The 18,724-nt window shown below is 39.4% G+C and overlaps 1 protein-coding gene across 2 annotated transcripts in view; it reads left to right on the forward strand.

Moving 5' to 3' along the window:
* Positions 1-18,724, forward strand: part of SLIT1 (slit guidance ligand 1) — a 144,452-nt gene that overhangs the window by 11,019 nt on the left and 114,709 nt on the right. For both annotated transcript variants that reach the window (XM_014071123.2, XM_014071125.2), the window contains exons 2-3: positions 17,940-18,011; positions 18,274-18,345. In XM_014071123.2, coding sequence (XP_013926598.2) covers positions 17,940-18,011; positions 18,274-18,345 — 144 coding nt within the window. The remainder of the gene's footprint in view (positions 1-17,939; positions 18,012-18,273; positions 18,346-18,724) is intronic.

Below are 18,724 nucleotides of genomic sequence, written 5' to 3' on the forward strand. Positions count from 1 at the left end.
TTTTGATCCAAGAGTGGAAAGTGGATAGGATTCTTCCTCTAGTTTGAATTATGTCTTCTTTTTAGAGTGAGAATGGCCTCTATATTATGAAGGATTATTAAAGTAGTGTCAATCAAAACAGTTGGTGGTAGATTGGATGCAGATGATATTAACTTTGAATGGAGTGTCATAATCTATATAATTATTATATATTATATAATTAATAATAATATGGTATAGGGTTTCCTGCCTAGTCGGGGTTGGACTAGAAGACCTCCAAGGTCCCTTCCAACTCTGCTATTGTATTGTATTGTATTGTAATCTGTATTTGTGTTGTGCATTTGTATGTACAATTCATATAATGATTGGAGTGATTGAAGGTAAAAAAGCAGTAGGGTTGATATCAGTTCTGATGATTATAGGCATTTAATTTTCTTGGCAGCGCAACAAAACGAATTTGCCATCATCTTCTTTCAGGATGCCTTTTTCATTAATAATAAACCTTGCATTTATAATACAATCTATGTTATTATACCTGTGGCTCAATTGAACCTTTCCTTTATTCAAATAAGCTCTTGCTTATAATCTGCTGCTCTCCCCACAAAGATCCGGGTCCTGTGATCTTCAGGCACAGCAGTCATGATTCTGCTGCAGGGAAGGAAAGCAACATATCTTAAGAAGAGATGCTCTATTTCTCTAATGATTTTGAGCTTTAAGAGGAATAGATTCCAGCTGATGCTTGCAATGTAAATGCTAAATTGCAGAACAGTCACAACAGTTTCTTCACTATGCCTCCAGGTATTGTATACTTCCTTGAAAAACACCAACTGTGCATCGACTGAGTTTACTTCAAAAGTTGGAAGAGAGACTTGGTTGGAGCCCATTGAATTATAGCATCACTGCATCTTCCTTCAACTTGATATATATCCTCTCAAAGTGATGTGTTTCTTATTGGCCACTAAAGGCAATTCAATGTATGTGTTAAACTGAGAGGGCGCATAAATCCCATATTAAAAGTAATAACCAGAATGGCCTTACATTCCTTATTCTCCCAAATTGGGATCAGATCCATTTCCCTTCTTTCTCATCTGCTGATTACTCCCGCTGCTATCTAGCTTGTCTTTCCTATTGTGTTACACTTTGGTTTTTCCTTTTCTACTATGAACTTTGATGAAACTTCTCTTGATAAAGATTTCATTGTTGGTTTTAATAGCTGTAGGTTACTGCGGTCTTGCAGACAAAGTTAGGAAACTTGGTAATGTTGACTCAGACAAAACATAAAAAGTCAGTGGCAGATTAATAGGAATCTGATTCTAGTAGGGTGACAAACAGCACTGTAACATCTTAAGGTTCTTTGTTGTTGAATTGAAAAGCTGAACAGAACCCTGTTTCCCTGGGCAACACATATGAAGGGACCTTACCCAATTTATGTTTCAGTATTTGAAAGACTCAGATAGAAAAATATGTTAAACCAGTGCAATGACAGAAATATATTAAACGAAAACAAGTTATACCCATATTTACTTTAAAAGACAATTTGCATTACCATACCAAGAGAGACAGGCAGACAGACAGAGAAGAAAAATTCATTAACGTGGGATGCAGTGGAATGAAAATCCTCTCCATTTGTGCTGGGGCAAGAGAATACAAGGGACATTGTCCCCCTGGTCTCTTCAAGTCTTCAAAAGACCTGACCTTGATCTGATATACCCCGTAGCCTAGAGAACGGTATTTGGTTTAAATAAAAGCATCCTGCCTGCGTCCTCACTTGTGATTTATTCAAATAACCTGTGTGTCACAGTGTAAAAATATTCCCTCTCCATAAGCTCTCACTACTCCACCACAGCTTTAGGGTACATAAAATCCGACAGTGTATATTGTGAGCATGACCAGTGGTGTGTTTGGGGAGTATTAGAAGACATGGGTCACCCTCACCTCTTGTCTCTAACTTGCTTCCACCTCTGCTTGCTCTCCCAGCATAGTCCTCTTTGTTACTACTATTTCCTGAGTTGCTTGCATGCCCAGTCATCTCCACCAGCTTTTCTCCAGCTGTCAACATGAATGAAGACAGGACTCCGTGGGGAAGGGACATATTTGGAAACTGTTTTAACAATACTCTGAATGGCCAGTGTCTCCCAAAAATTTTTTTTGAGAAGGAGAGGGGAAATATTTGTGTCATTCTGCTTAATGTGGCATGGTTTTTAAGGTGTTGGACTGAAAAAGGGAGACCCAGTTGTAATCCATTCTTAGACACAGCAGCCATTGAGTGACTTCTTCCCAGTCATTCTATCCTCACATGGAGGTTGTTGTGGGGAAAAAAATAGGGCAAAGAAAACATCTCCTTAAGTCCCTGAATGAAACACAGTGTATTTAATTAGTTATTTGCATCCTCCCATCTCATCTTCAAGTAATTGAAAACTATTCAACCAGGAATGTGAGCTTTTGTTGCTTATTTCATAATTTCCCTATATTTGTCAGTTTCAGTCACTTCCTCCACCTCCTAAGAGAACAGTTGGCTAGCATCAGTTGCTTGTATGTTGTCCTGCAGGATCTGACTAATTGCTACAGTCATGGCAGTATCGGCCTCCTTCCTCCCTGGGAAATTCAATTATTTAGTATCTATACATTTCTTTTTTTCATATTATTTTCACTTGGGAGGCTCAAATGGTATGTGCAGAAGTGGTAGGCAAACCAGTCTAGAGTACCTGAGGCAGACCTAAGGCAGATCCACCCATTCCTTCTGCAGTGCTTTCCCCTAGTAGTATTTGAGGGGCTGAAGTAGGGAGGGGGGGGTGTAAAGCCAGAGGAAGAAACCAGCCTCTGCCTATAACAAGGGGCAGATCCCCAATTCATTTAGCAATGGCAGAGAACAATATAGGGGCTGCCAATGTGGATAATGAACAAATGTTATGCTGGCATTTGCTGATCAAAGAGGAATCGGTAGCAGGGAAAGGAAAAAGGCTCACAATTATGTGTCAAAAAAAGAGAACAATTACATTAGTTTTGTAAGAGGCAGTAAATAGAAGTAGTGCACATAAGCGAGAAGGCAAATATATTTTCAGATGCCTTCGCACAATCTTTTTCTGGACATAGCAAAATGATCTCCATTATATTCAGTTATTATTATAATTTTTAGCTCTTCAGAAGAGCTAAAATGGCTCCTGTAGCCATTTGTATCAGAAGCCTGGATAAATCTGAATCATATAAATTTGAAGTTGAAAAGGACCTTTTTTCAGGCAATCAGAAAGAAGTCAAGTTTCATTTAACAGATGAGGAAGTGAAAAATGTTTCTAAGCTTTGTGACTGGAGAACTGGGGAGAGCAACAGAAGTTGAATTTACTGAATTCTAATCACCACAAAATTTCCAGAGGGGAACAGTATATATTTTAAAGAGAAGATACAATTGAGGGTCCTTTGGACCTTATAGCAAGAATTGATGACATTCTGATGCTGGAAAAGTGGCAATTCTATTTTGAAGGAAGAGCTACTGGAGCTTTTCTTGTGTCTCTGAGACAGAAGAGGGAGGAAGTCAGATTCCAGATCAGATCTCTTACATACAGTAAATCTGCAAGGACTAAGGATTAAGAAATGGGATAATGAGAATGGGATAATCTGTGATTGCTATATTGGAGAAAACATACAAGTATCATACAAAGCTTTTCTCCACAGGACTTCATATTCTATGAATAGAATAAAACCACTTTCAAGGGACAGAGTAGAACTGCTATTAATTTCCCAAACTAAAATCTAATTCCAAATGATGCATCATGTTCATTGGCATCATTATATATGTAAAGGTTAAGGTATTAGACATTCCTTCTTGATTCAAATGGCTTCATAGGGTTGTTGCTATGGTAAAATGAGGGGAGATCTTCATATCCATCCTGAATTAACCATTAAGCAAAATAAGTATGTACTTAGGCCATCAAGAGAAGGAGGATAGCACAGAGGGTTCCGTCCCCACCGCAGCTATCATGCCCTTTAATCTTTCACTGACACACTCAGTTCTAGTTTTAAACACTTATTAAGTCTTAATATATATTCAGTTAAGCAATGGGAAGGCCAAGGGGCACCATTCTGATCTGTGTTTATCGTATGAGTTGGCTGTAATCCAGTCCTGACACTGCCTTTAACCACTTGGAAAAAATGTGGGATATAAATAAATAAACAAGATGGATGCACTTTATAATGCTTCACAGATTCTGCTCCTGGAAAAAAAACCTTTTATCTTATGCTTAATATTTGTTCAGGCATTTTCAGTTACTCCCTAATGATGAGATCGAGAAGACAACACATTAGGATATACTCTTGTTTTAATCTACTTGACTGGATTGAGTTTTCCTGGTGATGGAGGAGGTAACAATAGCTTTTGTTAACACCTTTTGTCTACTCTCTGGACTTGTTAAGGAAAAACACAAAAAGACTTAGGAGAAAGAAAAGGTGTTGCGTTTTAAAACAACACCTAACTCTTTTAGTGTGCATTCCTTGCCTTGTACAGTTGGATGAGTTGTATGTGTGCACATATGTGTGTAAGAGGGGAAGAAGGGTAGGAAGGTTATACTGATTTTATTGTAGAGAATAAATACCTCTATTAACACCTTGTCCAGAATATTTTGGTACTTGGAATTAGATGTGATTTAGCAGGATTGTTTTTTGGTTTCACGGGCACTAACAGTATGTACCACTTAGTAAGTTTATGGCTCTCCACTTTGCTATTTTGTCTAGATCTGTCTCATAGCCTTTTCTCCAACTAGCAGAACTCTCTCTGTTTCATGGCTACAGACAAGTGGTGAAATTCATTTTTTTACTACCAGTTCTGTGGGCGTGGCTTGGTGGGTGTGGCAGGGGAAGGATACTGCAAAATCCCCATTCCCTCCCCACTCTTGGACGAAGGATATTGCAAAATCTCTATTCCCACCCTACTCTGGGGCCAGACAGAGGTGGTATTTGCTGGTTCTCTGAACTACTCAAAATTTCTGGTACCAATTCCCCAAAACCTGTTGAATTTTCCCCCTGCTACAGGCAAAGGCACTATCCTGGTACATTTTTTGAGCCTTTTTTGAGATAAAGTCTGTTGACCACTACAACTTCTTCTGTTGCATTGGATTGAAATTATCTGTTAACATAATCTTAGTTCTTTTTTAAAACATTGAGCAGCATTCAATTTTTACACTTTTTCACTTCAGCAAGAAACTTCTTAAGTCTTCCTCATTTCTACCAAAATGATTTCAGGAACATATCTGAGGCTGTTGATATGTCTTTCAACAATTTTAATTCCAGTATCTATTTTTCCTAGTTTTGCATTTTTCTCTAATATTTTGCTTTTCATTTATCAAATAAATATGGTGATAATATAACATTCCCTATTCTGAACCTTTAGTTGCTCCATATTCTGTTTAAACTCTTGCCTCTTGTCATCACATATATTTTACAATATTTAGAGCGAGTGGTACATTATCCCTATTTTTTCTAATTTTTTATGTCTAGACATTAAAAGAAATGGTATAATTAATGCAGTAAAATATTTTTAAAATTCTCGTTTCTTTTGGATGTTAGCAATGCGATCTTGAGTGTCCCTATTTCTTCGATTCATCTGTTGTATGTAATGTTGATATCTGGATTGAAATATTTTGAGCATTATCTTACCAGTATGTGAAATAATTACAATTATTCAATATTTTGGATATTCTGTAGCACTGCCTTGTTTCATCCTGGAATATAAAAGTCTCTAGGTCTGTGTTTTGTTTCCATGTCTATTTAAAAACTCCATGTAGTATTGTTACTGCTTCATTGTGTAAGATTTTAAAAAGTTCTGCCTGGCATGTCACGTTCTGCATCTTTATTATTAGTAATACTTTTGAGGATATATATAATTTATTTTTAAACAAGCACAGACAAACATAAAATAAAACCATTTTCCAGTTTCGTACAGTGTGTCAATTGGTTACAAAACTATCATATATACTATCAATCTAGTATATATGTATACAATTATTATCATTGTTCAACATTTATTTGACTATAACTATTATTGTATTCTAATTGCTTTTTTAGTAAATCTTATATGGACATCTCTTGGCAACGTGTATTATCTAACCATTTCATTTTTTTGTTTAACCATTAATAAGATAGGTCCCATATTTTACAATTTACCAAATGTAAAATTGGTTTACAATGTAAACCAATTTACATTGGTTACAAAACTTTTGTGCATCCTCCCCCATAGTATGTATGTATGTATGTATGTATGTATATATATATATATATATATATATATATATATATATATATATATATATATATATATATGTGTGTGTGTGTGTGTGTGTGTGTGTGTGTGTGTGTGTGTGTGTGTGTGTGTGTGTTTTATTTGTGCTGATAAATAAATAAAGGGAGACTAGTATAGATCTATTTCAAGCTATTTAGCTCTCATCAGCTAGCCATACCCTTACTGGGATTTGAACCAAATCCCAGTAAGGGTATGGCTAGCTGATGAGAGCTAAATAGCTTGAAATAGATCTATACTAGTCTCCCTTTATTTATTTATCAGCACAAATAAAAAAAAACACAAATATAACAAAGGCAACAGTAAAAATATTGGGTTTCTGTCGTGATGGACTCTTGTGACGAGCCGATTGACAGATGATGGAAGCAGTTAGCTTCCTCCCATAATTGGGGCTTACCAGGGGTTGTAAAAATCATATATATATATATATATATATATATATATATATATATATGTATATGTATATGTATATGTATATGTATATGTATATGTATATGTATATGTATATGTATATGTATATGTATATGTATATGTATATGTATATGTATATGTATATGTATATGTATATGTATATGTATATGTATATGTATATGTATATGTATATGTATATGTATATGTATATGTATATGTATATGTATATGTATATGTATATGTATATGTATATAATCTCGTATTATCAATCTAGTATATATGTATACATTATTATCATTGTTAATCATTTATTTGACTATAACTATTATTACTTCATTTTATGCAAAATATTCTAAATTTAAATAAATTCAAATAAATTTTTATTATAGTATTTCATTACATCATCCTGTATCCATATCCATCCAATAGTAGTACAATCTTTTATCTCTTGCCATTTGTAGTATTTGTATTCTAATTGCTTTTTTAGTAAATCTTATATGGATATCTGTTCTGACCCCCCTTCTCTGGTTTCCTAGACAGGGCATCCGCCCTTTGATTCCACACACCATGGATGCACGTTACCTTAGACGAGCGGGGTACCAGAGCTGCACAAATGTGCCAGTTTCCCGACACGATAGTTCGTTGCTGAGGGAAGGCTGGCGGCCGCGCAACCCTCCTACTCTTCTTGGGGCAACTCCTAGCCAGGTGTCCAGGATCCCCACAGTAAAAACACAACCTCTCAGCACGTCGTCTGTCCATCTCTGTGTATGACACTCGAGGTCTGACAGCACCCAACTCCATGGGCTCCTCCCATTCAACTGCAGTCTCTTGAGGAACCGGCACGCTAGTGGTCTCCTGAGATGCACGGCAAGGCCTCCGCCTCTGCAGCCGGGCATCTATCCGGAGGCACAAGTGAACCAATGCATCGAACATCGGTGGCCTGTCCATCCTCGCCAGTTCATCCTGTAAGGCATTGGACAGCCCGTCCTGAAAAATGTCCATGAGAGCTGGTTCGTTCCACGCTGAATCCTGGCTATGCAGCCAGAATTCACTCACATAGTCTTGTAATGAACCACTCCCCTGCTGCAGTGACTTAAGACATCTGGTTGCTGTTTCCCCCTTAATGGGATCCTTAAACATCAGCCTGAAATGCTGACAAAAGCCCTGGAAGTCATCCAGCAAAGGGCTAGGCTGAGTTAGCAAGGGTGTAGCCCAACGGGCAGCTGTGCCTGAGAGCAAACTAATAATAAATCCCACCTTCGTCTGGTCAGTGGGAAAGTCCTCCACTCTCAAACTCAGGAACAGCTGGCATTGTCCCAGAAATGCTGCAAACATGGCTTGGTTTCCATCAAACTTATCCGGCATAGCCACTGGACACTTCCTCCGTGGCTGGAGGTCTCTGCAGCTGAGAAACTTGACCAGCCAATACTGCAATCTGCTGAGCCAGCTGGGCATTCTCAGCACGGAGTTGCTCCATTGTAAACAGAATGGAGGTTTGTCTTGGCAGAAGTCAATCTGTTCTGACCCCCCCTTCTCTGTCTAGGAATGAAAGCCAAAAACCACGTAACTAAAAAGGTTTCTTTTAATCAGTCAAAGCTTTTGTTGGCTGCAAGCCCAAATAAACAAAGATAATTAGCTCTGGCAGAAAGTCCTATAACTCACACCAAAATGCAAACCCGGCTTCTCTTATCTCAAACCACTTATCCAAGTTGGCTTCTCTCGGTTTGTGAACACGAACAAGAACAATCACTAGAACGGGAACGGCACATTGACTTCTGCCACCAGGGCGTGGCATCAGCAGTCTCTTTTATCAGCAGGAAGGGATCTTGATCAGCCTCAGCTGTTTGCAATCACCTCCTGTAGTTACTCCTTTGTCCTTTACGCTGAGTAGACCTGCACCTGCATGCATCCTGATACAACTCCCAAATGCTTTCATGAACATTCCCTTTGATCCAATGCTCGGCCACCACCTGGTGGCCAACCAGTCTCTCCTTGCCCTGCTCAGAGTCGACACCCTGTCCAGGGTCCTCCACCTCCTCCAAGGCCGACTCATAAGACCCCTTGCTGTCGGAGTCTGGCAACAGCTCTAACGGCTCCTGCCAGACCACAACAGACATCTCTTGGCAACTTGTATTTCACTGCATATCTTGTAAAAGGCTCAAAACCCCTCATCTGTTCCTTCCATCATCTTCCTCTTGGTTATCACAAATGCTTCTGCCAGAATCTCTATCATTACTTCTGCCAAATTTTTTCCCTTTTCTTCTTCTATATTCTGGAATCTGAGGTAAAATTCTAGTCTGTCGATCTCCCATTCCAATATTCCACTCTTGTTTTTTTCAATCACGCTCAATCTACTGTCAATATCTCCAATTTTCTTATCTCTTTGTCATCTTTTTCTTCAATTTTTTGAAATCTCATATTTCATCCTTGTAATATTCTCTAATCTCTTTTCAATGTTCTCTGTTCATACTTGTATTTTTTGAATTTCTTGCATAATCATCTGCAATGTCACTTCCTTTTCTTTTTCCTGTTGCAATATCATCTGTATTGATCTTTTCCTTCAGATAATAAACACTGCCACTATATAGAATCCAAAGTTCTTTTCCAAATGAAGTTAACAGTTCTCTTTCTAAGTTCACTGCAATCTTTCAACTTCAAGCTTTTCACTCCAGTCCAACTACTTAGTACCCAGAGGAGCACCTGTATAAACAATCCGTGCTCATCCCACCATCATTTTCAATAAACAAGCTCAAAGACTTTGAAGTGTCTTACTTTGCACAAAATTATCAAATGTTGAAACAAAGAAAAGAAAAAAACAATATTTCCAAGCCTCCAAGCCTCTAAGTGGTAGTGTTACTTCTTTTCATCTACTTTCATTTCCCTCTTTATTTTCCAGGAAAGAAAAAAAATTAAAAAGAAAATACCATAGGACGTTGGAAAAAAAAGAAAGTCTTAAAAAAAATTAAAAAAAATCAATCCAGTTTAAAAAATAAGAAGCGTTTATAGACATTCCAGCAGTAAAAGGATTAAAGAAAAATACCACACTAAGTTTGAGTCAGGCTTAATCTCGCCGCTTAACCTCTTCTGTCTTCAATTTTAATTTTACTTTTAATCTTTTGGGGTGTTCTCTCATCTAATAATAAAAATTATCTCACCAATTCGACACACTTTTCCTCCAGCTTGCCTTCCATTTCTGGAGCTGTCCCAACTTTCAGCAGCTTCAATGGCTGCTTCTCTTTTGCCGGAAAAAAGGGCTTCTCCTGGATCTACCAGGGACTTTGTAATGTCCCTTGGATCAACAGAATGTGCCCTTCTCTATCACCGTCTCTACAGGACAATTTAGGTCCCAAAAGACCGTCCAGCGGCAGAGATATCGATGGTGATCTTGGAGCTTCAAGATTGCACGTCATACCATCCCGATGTCCTCCCCGCCTCTCAGCCTCCTTTATATTTTCTTACTCCCGTAAATTTGTCTCATCTTTAATCATGCTTACTTCTGTGTAAATTGTTTTTGTTAATTTCTTAATGCTTGCTATTTTTCTTTTCTATTTGATTGTTATCCTTAATTTCCTTGCACTGCCTATTTAAATATAACTCTTCATATTTTCTTGGTCTTTTCTGAAACTTAGTATTATCTTGGGTAATTTTTTTTCTCCTGTCTGTTGCTTTCTGCTTTTCTTCAGCTGTTTTCAACATGACAGCAGGCAACCATTTCACTTTGTTTTGTTTCTTGTTAGTCTGATGGTTTTGTTGTCTTCAAGCTGTAATTTTGCAAGGAGTTTATTGTCTCTGCAGCAATCAGTACAAGTTCTATTTGTGTGACCAATTAGGGCTTATAAGTGCCGTTGCTTGTAGAATATAGAGAATCTGATGTACTAACACTGATAACCTTTTAACAACAGAGGCTACTTTTATCTTCTTATCTTGTTCATAATGGAAGATATTCCTCATATTCCCATTCCAGTACATTTCAATTTGTTGATTCCTAGAACAGGAGCATTAGGTCTTGATATTTCATAATCTGACAACATTACATTCTCCTTGAGCAAGATTTCAACATACGGTAACCATGTACCAAGGGCAATACATTTCTGAGCACATCAATATCTAGTTATCCTATTGGTTTTAATCCAGCCACAGGGAAAGCACTGATGTTATTCAGACCCTCTGCTTTCCTCTAATAGTTCAATGGATATCTTTCTACTCGGGGAGTCATCTTCCATTATTACTGTTTGTGAATATACATTTGTTTCTTGACAAAAAATATTGGAGTGGTTGTCATTTCCTTTTTCACACTTCGTCTGACTCCATATAGTAAACCATCTTTCCAGGAATTGCCACATATTGGAAATATTCAGTTTTACTCAGTGGTTACTGATTAGCATTTGCTGACCTATTGTCACTAACAGAAAAGGTAAATTTTTCACAATGTACAGAAATAGTCAGGTATTATATTTAGGGATTCCTTGCAGTCAAATGGTGACTGCAAGCAAATTCCTGATGTGAAACACCAAAATCTCTTGCATGTGGCAGATTTTTCACAGCCTCATACATGCATGTCTGATTCTCATCAGCATAGTATTAATTACAGCTTGCACTCTTCCAAGTTCCAGTTTTAGGATATATTTTTGTTTTTTATTTAATTAAACATTGCTGGGTGCAGGAACAATTTGGGGATGTGACAGTTTTAACTAGTGAGGCATGATTAATATGATTTTATTCTGAAAGAACATATCCTCTTGTGTCCTGTATAATTTATTTTACTTTTTAAAGACACACCTGCAACCTTCTCATTTATTTAATTAATGTTTTGCTCAGTGTGTAGTTGATTTCTCCGCCTATATTTAAAATACTTGAAGTAATGTTAAACAGCAAATGAGCTCTATTATTATACCTGATTGAAATAAGCCGGAAATGGAACTTGAGCTCCCATCAGAAAGAATCAGGCTTTTCTGCAGAATGAGTAGGTGGGAACGATCCTAGCAGCACAGAAAGGATAACTTTCCCAAAATGACTATTGTTACTTTATTTTCTTGAGCAGTACGAAGAATATCACTATTGATTTTTCACACATCATCCCTACAGCCATATCAGCAAGGCTTTGAGCTGAGAATAATACTACATTAAAAAAAAACAGTATGAGATTTGCCTTGGATAGAATTCATAGAACTCATGGGGTAAATTTCTGTTGCACACTGGACCTCCATTACAACTGTCCAGACTGCTGATTTTCATCTGAGCCAAATTAGATAAGGTTCAATAGAATTCAAGAGTGGTTGGACTTTGCCCACTTGTGGCTATGCAGAGATTCCAGACGAATTCCCTGCTTGATTCCTCCCCCTGGATCAGTCATGGGTTCTAATTTTTTTTACTACTGGTTCTGTGGGTGTGGCTAGCAGGGCATGTGACTGAGTGGGCATGGCCAACTTGATGTCACTCAAACCCACGCCCACTCAGTCACATGCCTCCCACCTAGCCATGCCCACCAAACCGGTGAAAATTTCTGTTTTGCCAGCTGGGAGACCTTCCCTCCCCCTCCAGAGAGCCCATGCAGGGAGAGAGGAGGCGGGATGGTTTGAATGCGGGTGGGCAGTTTGTGGCTGGTGTCTCCTTCATTTGTTGGGGTGGGTACAGCAAGACACATATCATACATATGTGCTTGCACCGCCTGCCTGGGTGAAGACAGTGCGTCGTTGGGTGAGTTTTTCTTCTCTCTCTCTCTCTGTCTCTCTCTTCGCCCACCTGCCTGCCTCCTGCTGCTTTTCCTCCCACTCCTCCCCTGTGTTGCCTGGTCACAAAGGCTGAAGAAATGATGGGGGGCGGTTAAGCAGAGACAAGAGGACACCCAGAGGGGCGCTCTGCTTCGCCCTTGGTGGCGAGGGCTTCTTTATCACATGCCTCCTTTCTTTCTCTGGTCCCTCTCCTTCCCTCAGTTCCCCTGGCAGTATCTGGCAGTATCCGGCAGTAGCAATCAAGGGAAGGAGAGGACCCAGAAAATGAATCAGGTGTGGCGCAACTGTTGCGAAGAAGATGCGGCTCTGGGTGTGCCACACTTACTTCATTCTCTTTGAAAGCCACTTTACACCTTGCAAACCTGCTGCTTGGAATTCACCACGGCTGTCCCCCCCCCCCACCACCACTTGGAGCTCCAGGTGACTGGTGAAAGGTGAGTGAAGATCTCCCTCAGCGTTTTTCCCGCCAGTGGAAAAAGTGCTAAGAGCTCACCCCTGCTACCCCGCCCACCGCTTGGAACTCCAAGGGGGGGCTACAAAGCTGGCGGTGGGGAGGGGGGCCTAGGCTAGTGCGAATGCTTACCTGTGTGTAGGCAGAAGGAGGCAGTTCTTTTTTTTAAATATTTTTTTTATTACATAAACAACACATACACACAATAATAAAAGAAAAACAAAACAAAACAAAAAACAAAAAAAGCACACACACACACAAAAACCATCATCACATACAGCATGTCGTTTGGTTACAAGTATTTTAACATTTATCATTCTTATACATTTATTATTTCATTTAATAGGTTATAATATACTGTTTGGGTTGCTTTGTTTACCATCCCTTCCTCCTGTTGTAACACCACCTTATTTTCCCTTTCTTTTCTCCCTCCCTCCCTTCTCTACTTCCTTCCTTCCTCCTCTCCTTTCCCTTCCGTCTTCCTGTACCTTTCTCCTACTCCTGCTCTTCCTCTTCCCCTTCCTACTCTTTCTCCTCCTCTTTCTCTCCTGTCCATCCTCCTCTCCTTACCTCTTTCTTTTCACCCTCTCTCCTGGAGGAGGCAGTTCTGCGGATGCACGTGGCAAAGGCGAGGCAGGGGGAGTGTTGGAGCAGGCCTGTTCGGAGGCATGGCCAGCCAGCCATCACTACTGGTTTGGTGACCCAGGCCCACTACCATTTTGCCTGAACCAGTCCGAACCAGGAGCAACCCACCTCTGCCCTGGGTCTGCTAGTCTCTTTCTGACATGTGTTATATAGATGAAGTTTCTGGCTCTATAACTTAACCAGTTAAGTTTTTTACGTGATAACTGCCTTTGTCCTTCATTGTATATAGACAGAATGGGTGATTTTTTTTTCCAATCATTGAGATGCTGCTGATTTTCAGAGTCCAGATATCTATTTTAAAATTTTATATTTTTATCCAGAATGCTTTTTGCTATTTAAAATTTGCCTCCCATATATGCTAGTATTATTAAGAACAGTGTTATCATCATTCTGTCTTTGTTAACTTTAGGGCAAATTGATTACAAGCCTGAGTCAGTAAGATAACATGTTCTAGTAGCAGAAAGGAAATAATGTGAAATGTACATATCGATCTCTATTTGTTAAGCAATAGCTTGATGAAGAAACCATAGTAACTTGGTTCACACATAATGCAAATTCCCAAATGCAAGCCATAATAGCTAGGTTCACAAATCACATTATGCCATAACGAGACAAGGAATGAAGATACAATTTAAGCCTGGTTTTGGTAGATCAGTTTTGGCGGACAAAAATTAATACTTGGAGGATGGATGGAGACTTGGAAGTGGAAGGATTACAATAGAGTCAAGTAGATTTACTGCTAATAATTTTTCACCAACTGTTGTTTCCATTCTTGCTTATCATTATTCTTCTGAACACAGAGGCAGTAGCTTTCCTATGGCCATGGCACAAATGATGGACGAAAGGGTATGAGCAAAAAAAGGAAAAATATTGATCATTTGGATTAAATCAAAATATCCATACTCCTACAGATTTATGCAGAGGGATTTTGGCCCCCAAAATCCAGTCTATCAGCAACATTTCCCTTGGTTTCCCCAGTTCATTGCTTTACTTGATTTTATTTTAAAAAAATATTTTAATTTTCAAAAATGAAAGGACAGTTACTGTACTGCAGTGCAAAATGCTGGCATTCAGAATGTCACTGGATAACCTACAGATCCCAGAGGTGTAATTAGGAACACCTCAGTGATTCATTTGGAAAGTATCCAAAATTTTGAAGTTGTAAAGAGCTAGAAAGTATAGTGGGGTATAGTCTCATCAATTTACTTTTAGGTTACTTGTGATTATGACTGATTACTCATTTCAGGACAATCTATCATATAGTGGTTGGGACAGTAATATATACTATGTACTCTTAATTAATATCTAGTCTGCATATATAGTTGTGGTAATACTGATACCCATTTGATCATTTTCTCCTGGCTAAAGTAATGGAAGTAATGGAACAATCAAAGCCCTACTCTTCTAATATGTTTCAGGAAACATGATTTTAAAAGGGTGTGTGTGTCTTGATCACTCTGTCATAGCCAACTTTCCCCACTCCCAGCAGATGCCTCTGGTTGGGAGAGCAATTTTCTTTCATTTGTTCCACGCAACACCCAGGGTGACTCTCTAGATATGATCATAGTTGCTAGCACCAGGAAAATCTTGGCCAATGCCGCCAAGCTGTTCATTTTAAAGTGCACAAAAAAGCAGCAAGCAAAACATTCCCTCTTGGAGTACAGGCTGACTTTTTTCTCCATTGTCATGCTAAAAATCAGGAATGCCACTGTGTTTACTTGGCAGGGTGACTAACTGATAGCCAGGTGCTTTTCAGAGAGATGCACTCTAGTTACTAGAGTGCGTGTGTGTGTGCGTCAAGCCTTCACAACACTTCCACTATTTTAGGACTTTATCAGTCTCCTTCTAACAAAAATTGTGTCAGAGTTCCAAGTAACAAACCCAAAGCAATCAAAACTCTGAGGCCTAGAGTTTCCTCAAGGCGTAAAGCCGAGAGCCCAATGATTGTACTTCCGTAATTGAATATGTAAATTCCTGTGGTGCTGGGGCATTTGAGTGACAGTGCTTTTGCTTCACACTGGTACCCAAGACAATAGCCCGATCTCCAAGATGGCCTCTAGATACCATAAGCAATATAAATGGCAATTTGCTGAGGAAGTCATTTTCTTGAAGCTGACAGAGTTATACCCCAAAAAGCCCTTAAACCAGTGATGGGCAACCTTTTTGGCGTGGTGTGTCAAAAATGGGCAAAAAATCGAGCATAACTCGCGTTGTGTGTCACTTCGACAAAAACATAATTTTGCGCAATTTATAGTTTAAACTACAAAAATGTATAATTGCAATATATAATTGTATTTAATAAACCAAAAACAAATTATTTAACATACCTGCTTAGTAACTTCTTTGTTCATCAGTCGATTTCGTATGTTGCCCTTGATATTATTGAACTTGTTTGGGTGCCGTGAACCAGGGCTGTGGAGTCGGCGGCTTCCAGCTCCACGTCCTCATCAACATGCCGCTCCAGCCCGCCCCTGCTATGAATATTCCTAGTGACGCGAGGGCGTAACCGACAGTCCCAGGAGTAGACTCTCTGTGCCGGCCTGACTGGAGAGAGGCGCGCACTGTTCCCGCGCTCCTCTCCTGCGGGTCCTCCCTCGCCGCGCTGATGATGTGTGTGCGCATGGCACGCACGCCTTACCAGCAGCCCCTGCGCTCAGAAAGGGGCGGCGGCGATACAGTAAGTGAGTGTGGGCGGGGGAGATAACACGTCCCACCCCCCCGTTCCTCCAGCACAGATTCTTTCATCCTCGGCGGCCGTGCAGGAGCCGAGGATGAATCGCATGAAATCCTGTGCGTGTCACCCCAAATGGCTACGCGTGTCAGCACTGACACGCGTGTCATAGGTTCGCCATCACTGCCTTAAACACATCATGAGCCTGAGCTGGCAGTGGCAGCGGCTGCTGCTTCTCCTCCTCTGTCTGATGAGTGCAGTTTGCCAACACCTGCTGAGGTACATAAATGTTGAAACAGTGTTAGCAGCTGTGACAAACTCTTTCCAGCAGTTGTCTTTACAGAACTCTGATGACATTCTCTCAAAGGTCCTTGTCAATTCTCATTCTCTAGAGGTTCCGAACTTGTTGGCAGGGCTTAAATTTCTCTTCACAACATGCCAGTAAAGAGAGAATCACTATTATTATGATTGTATCCGGCTGAGGATAAAATTACTTTGGCAGTTTTTCCTGCCTTACAATTTTATCCAGGGGCTTTGCTGTTCTTTTTTAAATGTCATTAAATGAGTGGCTGTGCTCCTTTCTTTGCTAACTAATTGCCTCTAACTTGCTATTATCATTCACAGCAAATGTAGCTCAATTTCTCAAAGAGTTAGGCGATATGATCCATTCCTAGTATTGGTGTGAGCATTTAGCAGGTATGGCTTACTATCACTGCTTTGCAAGGTTGAGAAAAGTTGCACGCCTCTTACTAGTTTGCATCTGAACTAGTAGAAAAGCAGTTGCTGCGTTATTATCCAATCTATGAGTGGGTTAGTTGATTTTAAAATCAGAAACTATCAGTAGCGCAGTTTTTCTTGTGCAAATTTCTGTTCATCTCAGGATACAAAATCATTTTGCACACTTCCTTCAGGAATGCAAATAATTAGCAGTAGAGACCAAACTTCAACCTTGTTCCTTTTCTAGTCATTGGACTTCAGCTGTGATTATCAGCAAGTATTGCCAAAAGAGCTGAAATCCAACATGTAGGCAGCCCCTGGTTGGGAAAAGCTGATATAGGCATTCTTTCTAGTGGGAAAGAATGTCCCATTCTATCACATTCCTTTTCATTCTCTTGTGAATGTTAATCATCCCAAATTCAAGCATGCACAAAAATATTCATCACTGCTACATTCTGAATAGCACACCTAAATTTGCATATATTCAAATTTTTGTATTAATTTAAATTCCCATCTGCCTCGGATATATGTAGACCTAAATTCTTTGTTTTTCTTGGTGAACTTTACTCACCCTTCCACTTTTTACTAATTTCTTAATTATGATCATTTGAACCTGTACAGTGGTAGCAGTCTTCATAGAAGAGAAATTCTGAAAGGTGCCCTTTTTAAAAATACCTCTTGATTATTAAATCCATTTCATAAGGGATTAATACAGGCCACTGACTGGCAAGAGAATGAGACAAACAATTTCATGAAGAAATGGAGAAGAGTGGGCTGCTTCCAAAAATGTCATAGTCCAAGAAGAACCTTAGGTTTATGAACTAACTCAATAAATAATCTATACAAAAACTGGAATGACTTAATGCTTATTGGATGAACTCCTATATAATAGTTTCCCCCAGCTTGGTGCCTTCAGTTTCTATAGCTAACCTTCAACCTATATGTAGCCAATACATTTTGAGAACATCAGGCGGGGAGCTTCTTCTGGGGAGTGTGGTTCTGAGACTTGCATATCTTTTCATTGTTGATGTTTCCTTCTTTTCACAGGGAACTGAATGGAAACAATATCACTCGGATCAGTAAACATGACTTTGCTGGGCTGAAGCAGCTGAGAGTTCTGTGAGTGATTTTTCATAATAAAACATAATCGCCTTGCTCCTTGCTCTGTCTCAATATCACTCAAATTTTATGCCAGGTATTCCTTTTAGTTGACAGTGGCCCTAGTCCCATAAAAGGATGGGTCCCTGCTTGAAGGAAGATGCATGCTCCTATGCAAAGACAAGAAACATGACTTCCACTTACTAGGGTAATAAGTGTGCCCTTTGTCCCCCTGTTTGTTCCTTTAGGTATCCAAGTTCTGATTCTTGTGTCATTCTTATAGGCAGCTGATGGAAAACCAGATCAACGTGGTGGAACGAGGAGCGTTTGACGACATGAAAGAACTAGAGCGACTGTGAGTGTCTCAGGGCTCTGGATGTGCTATGAAAGTTGGTGGTGGGAAAAATACCAGAGAACGAAAAAGAGATGCAATTTCCTAATAGATATCTCCACTTTTTCCTCTCAACCAAACCATGCATTCACAAGCATGAGTTAGGGTTCCCATTGGACTTCCCATTCCTTGATAAATTAAAAGTGGAATTAAGCAGGGATAGGAAGAACACACCTTATGGTTCAAAGGCAATTGATTCCATTACCTAGATCAAGCATAATTTCTCTCTGCCCCCACCCTCCTGCTCATATGAGCAGATGGTGCAAGATCTATGTGATTTTACACTCATCTTGAACAGCTTGGCTGGCATTTATACCCAGATGCTTTTCAATCTGTTTGCCAT

Source organism: Thamnophis sirtalis, unplaced genomic scaffold, assembly GCF_051295495.1.
Source record: "Thamnophis sirtalis isolate CommonGarterSnake01/CBP01778 unplaced genomic scaffold, rThaSir2_p1.2 scaffold_11, whole genome shotgun sequence".
NCBI classification, from domain to species: domain Eukaryota; kingdom Metazoa; phylum Chordata; class Lepidosauria; order Squamata; family Natricidae; genus Thamnophis; species Thamnophis sirtalis.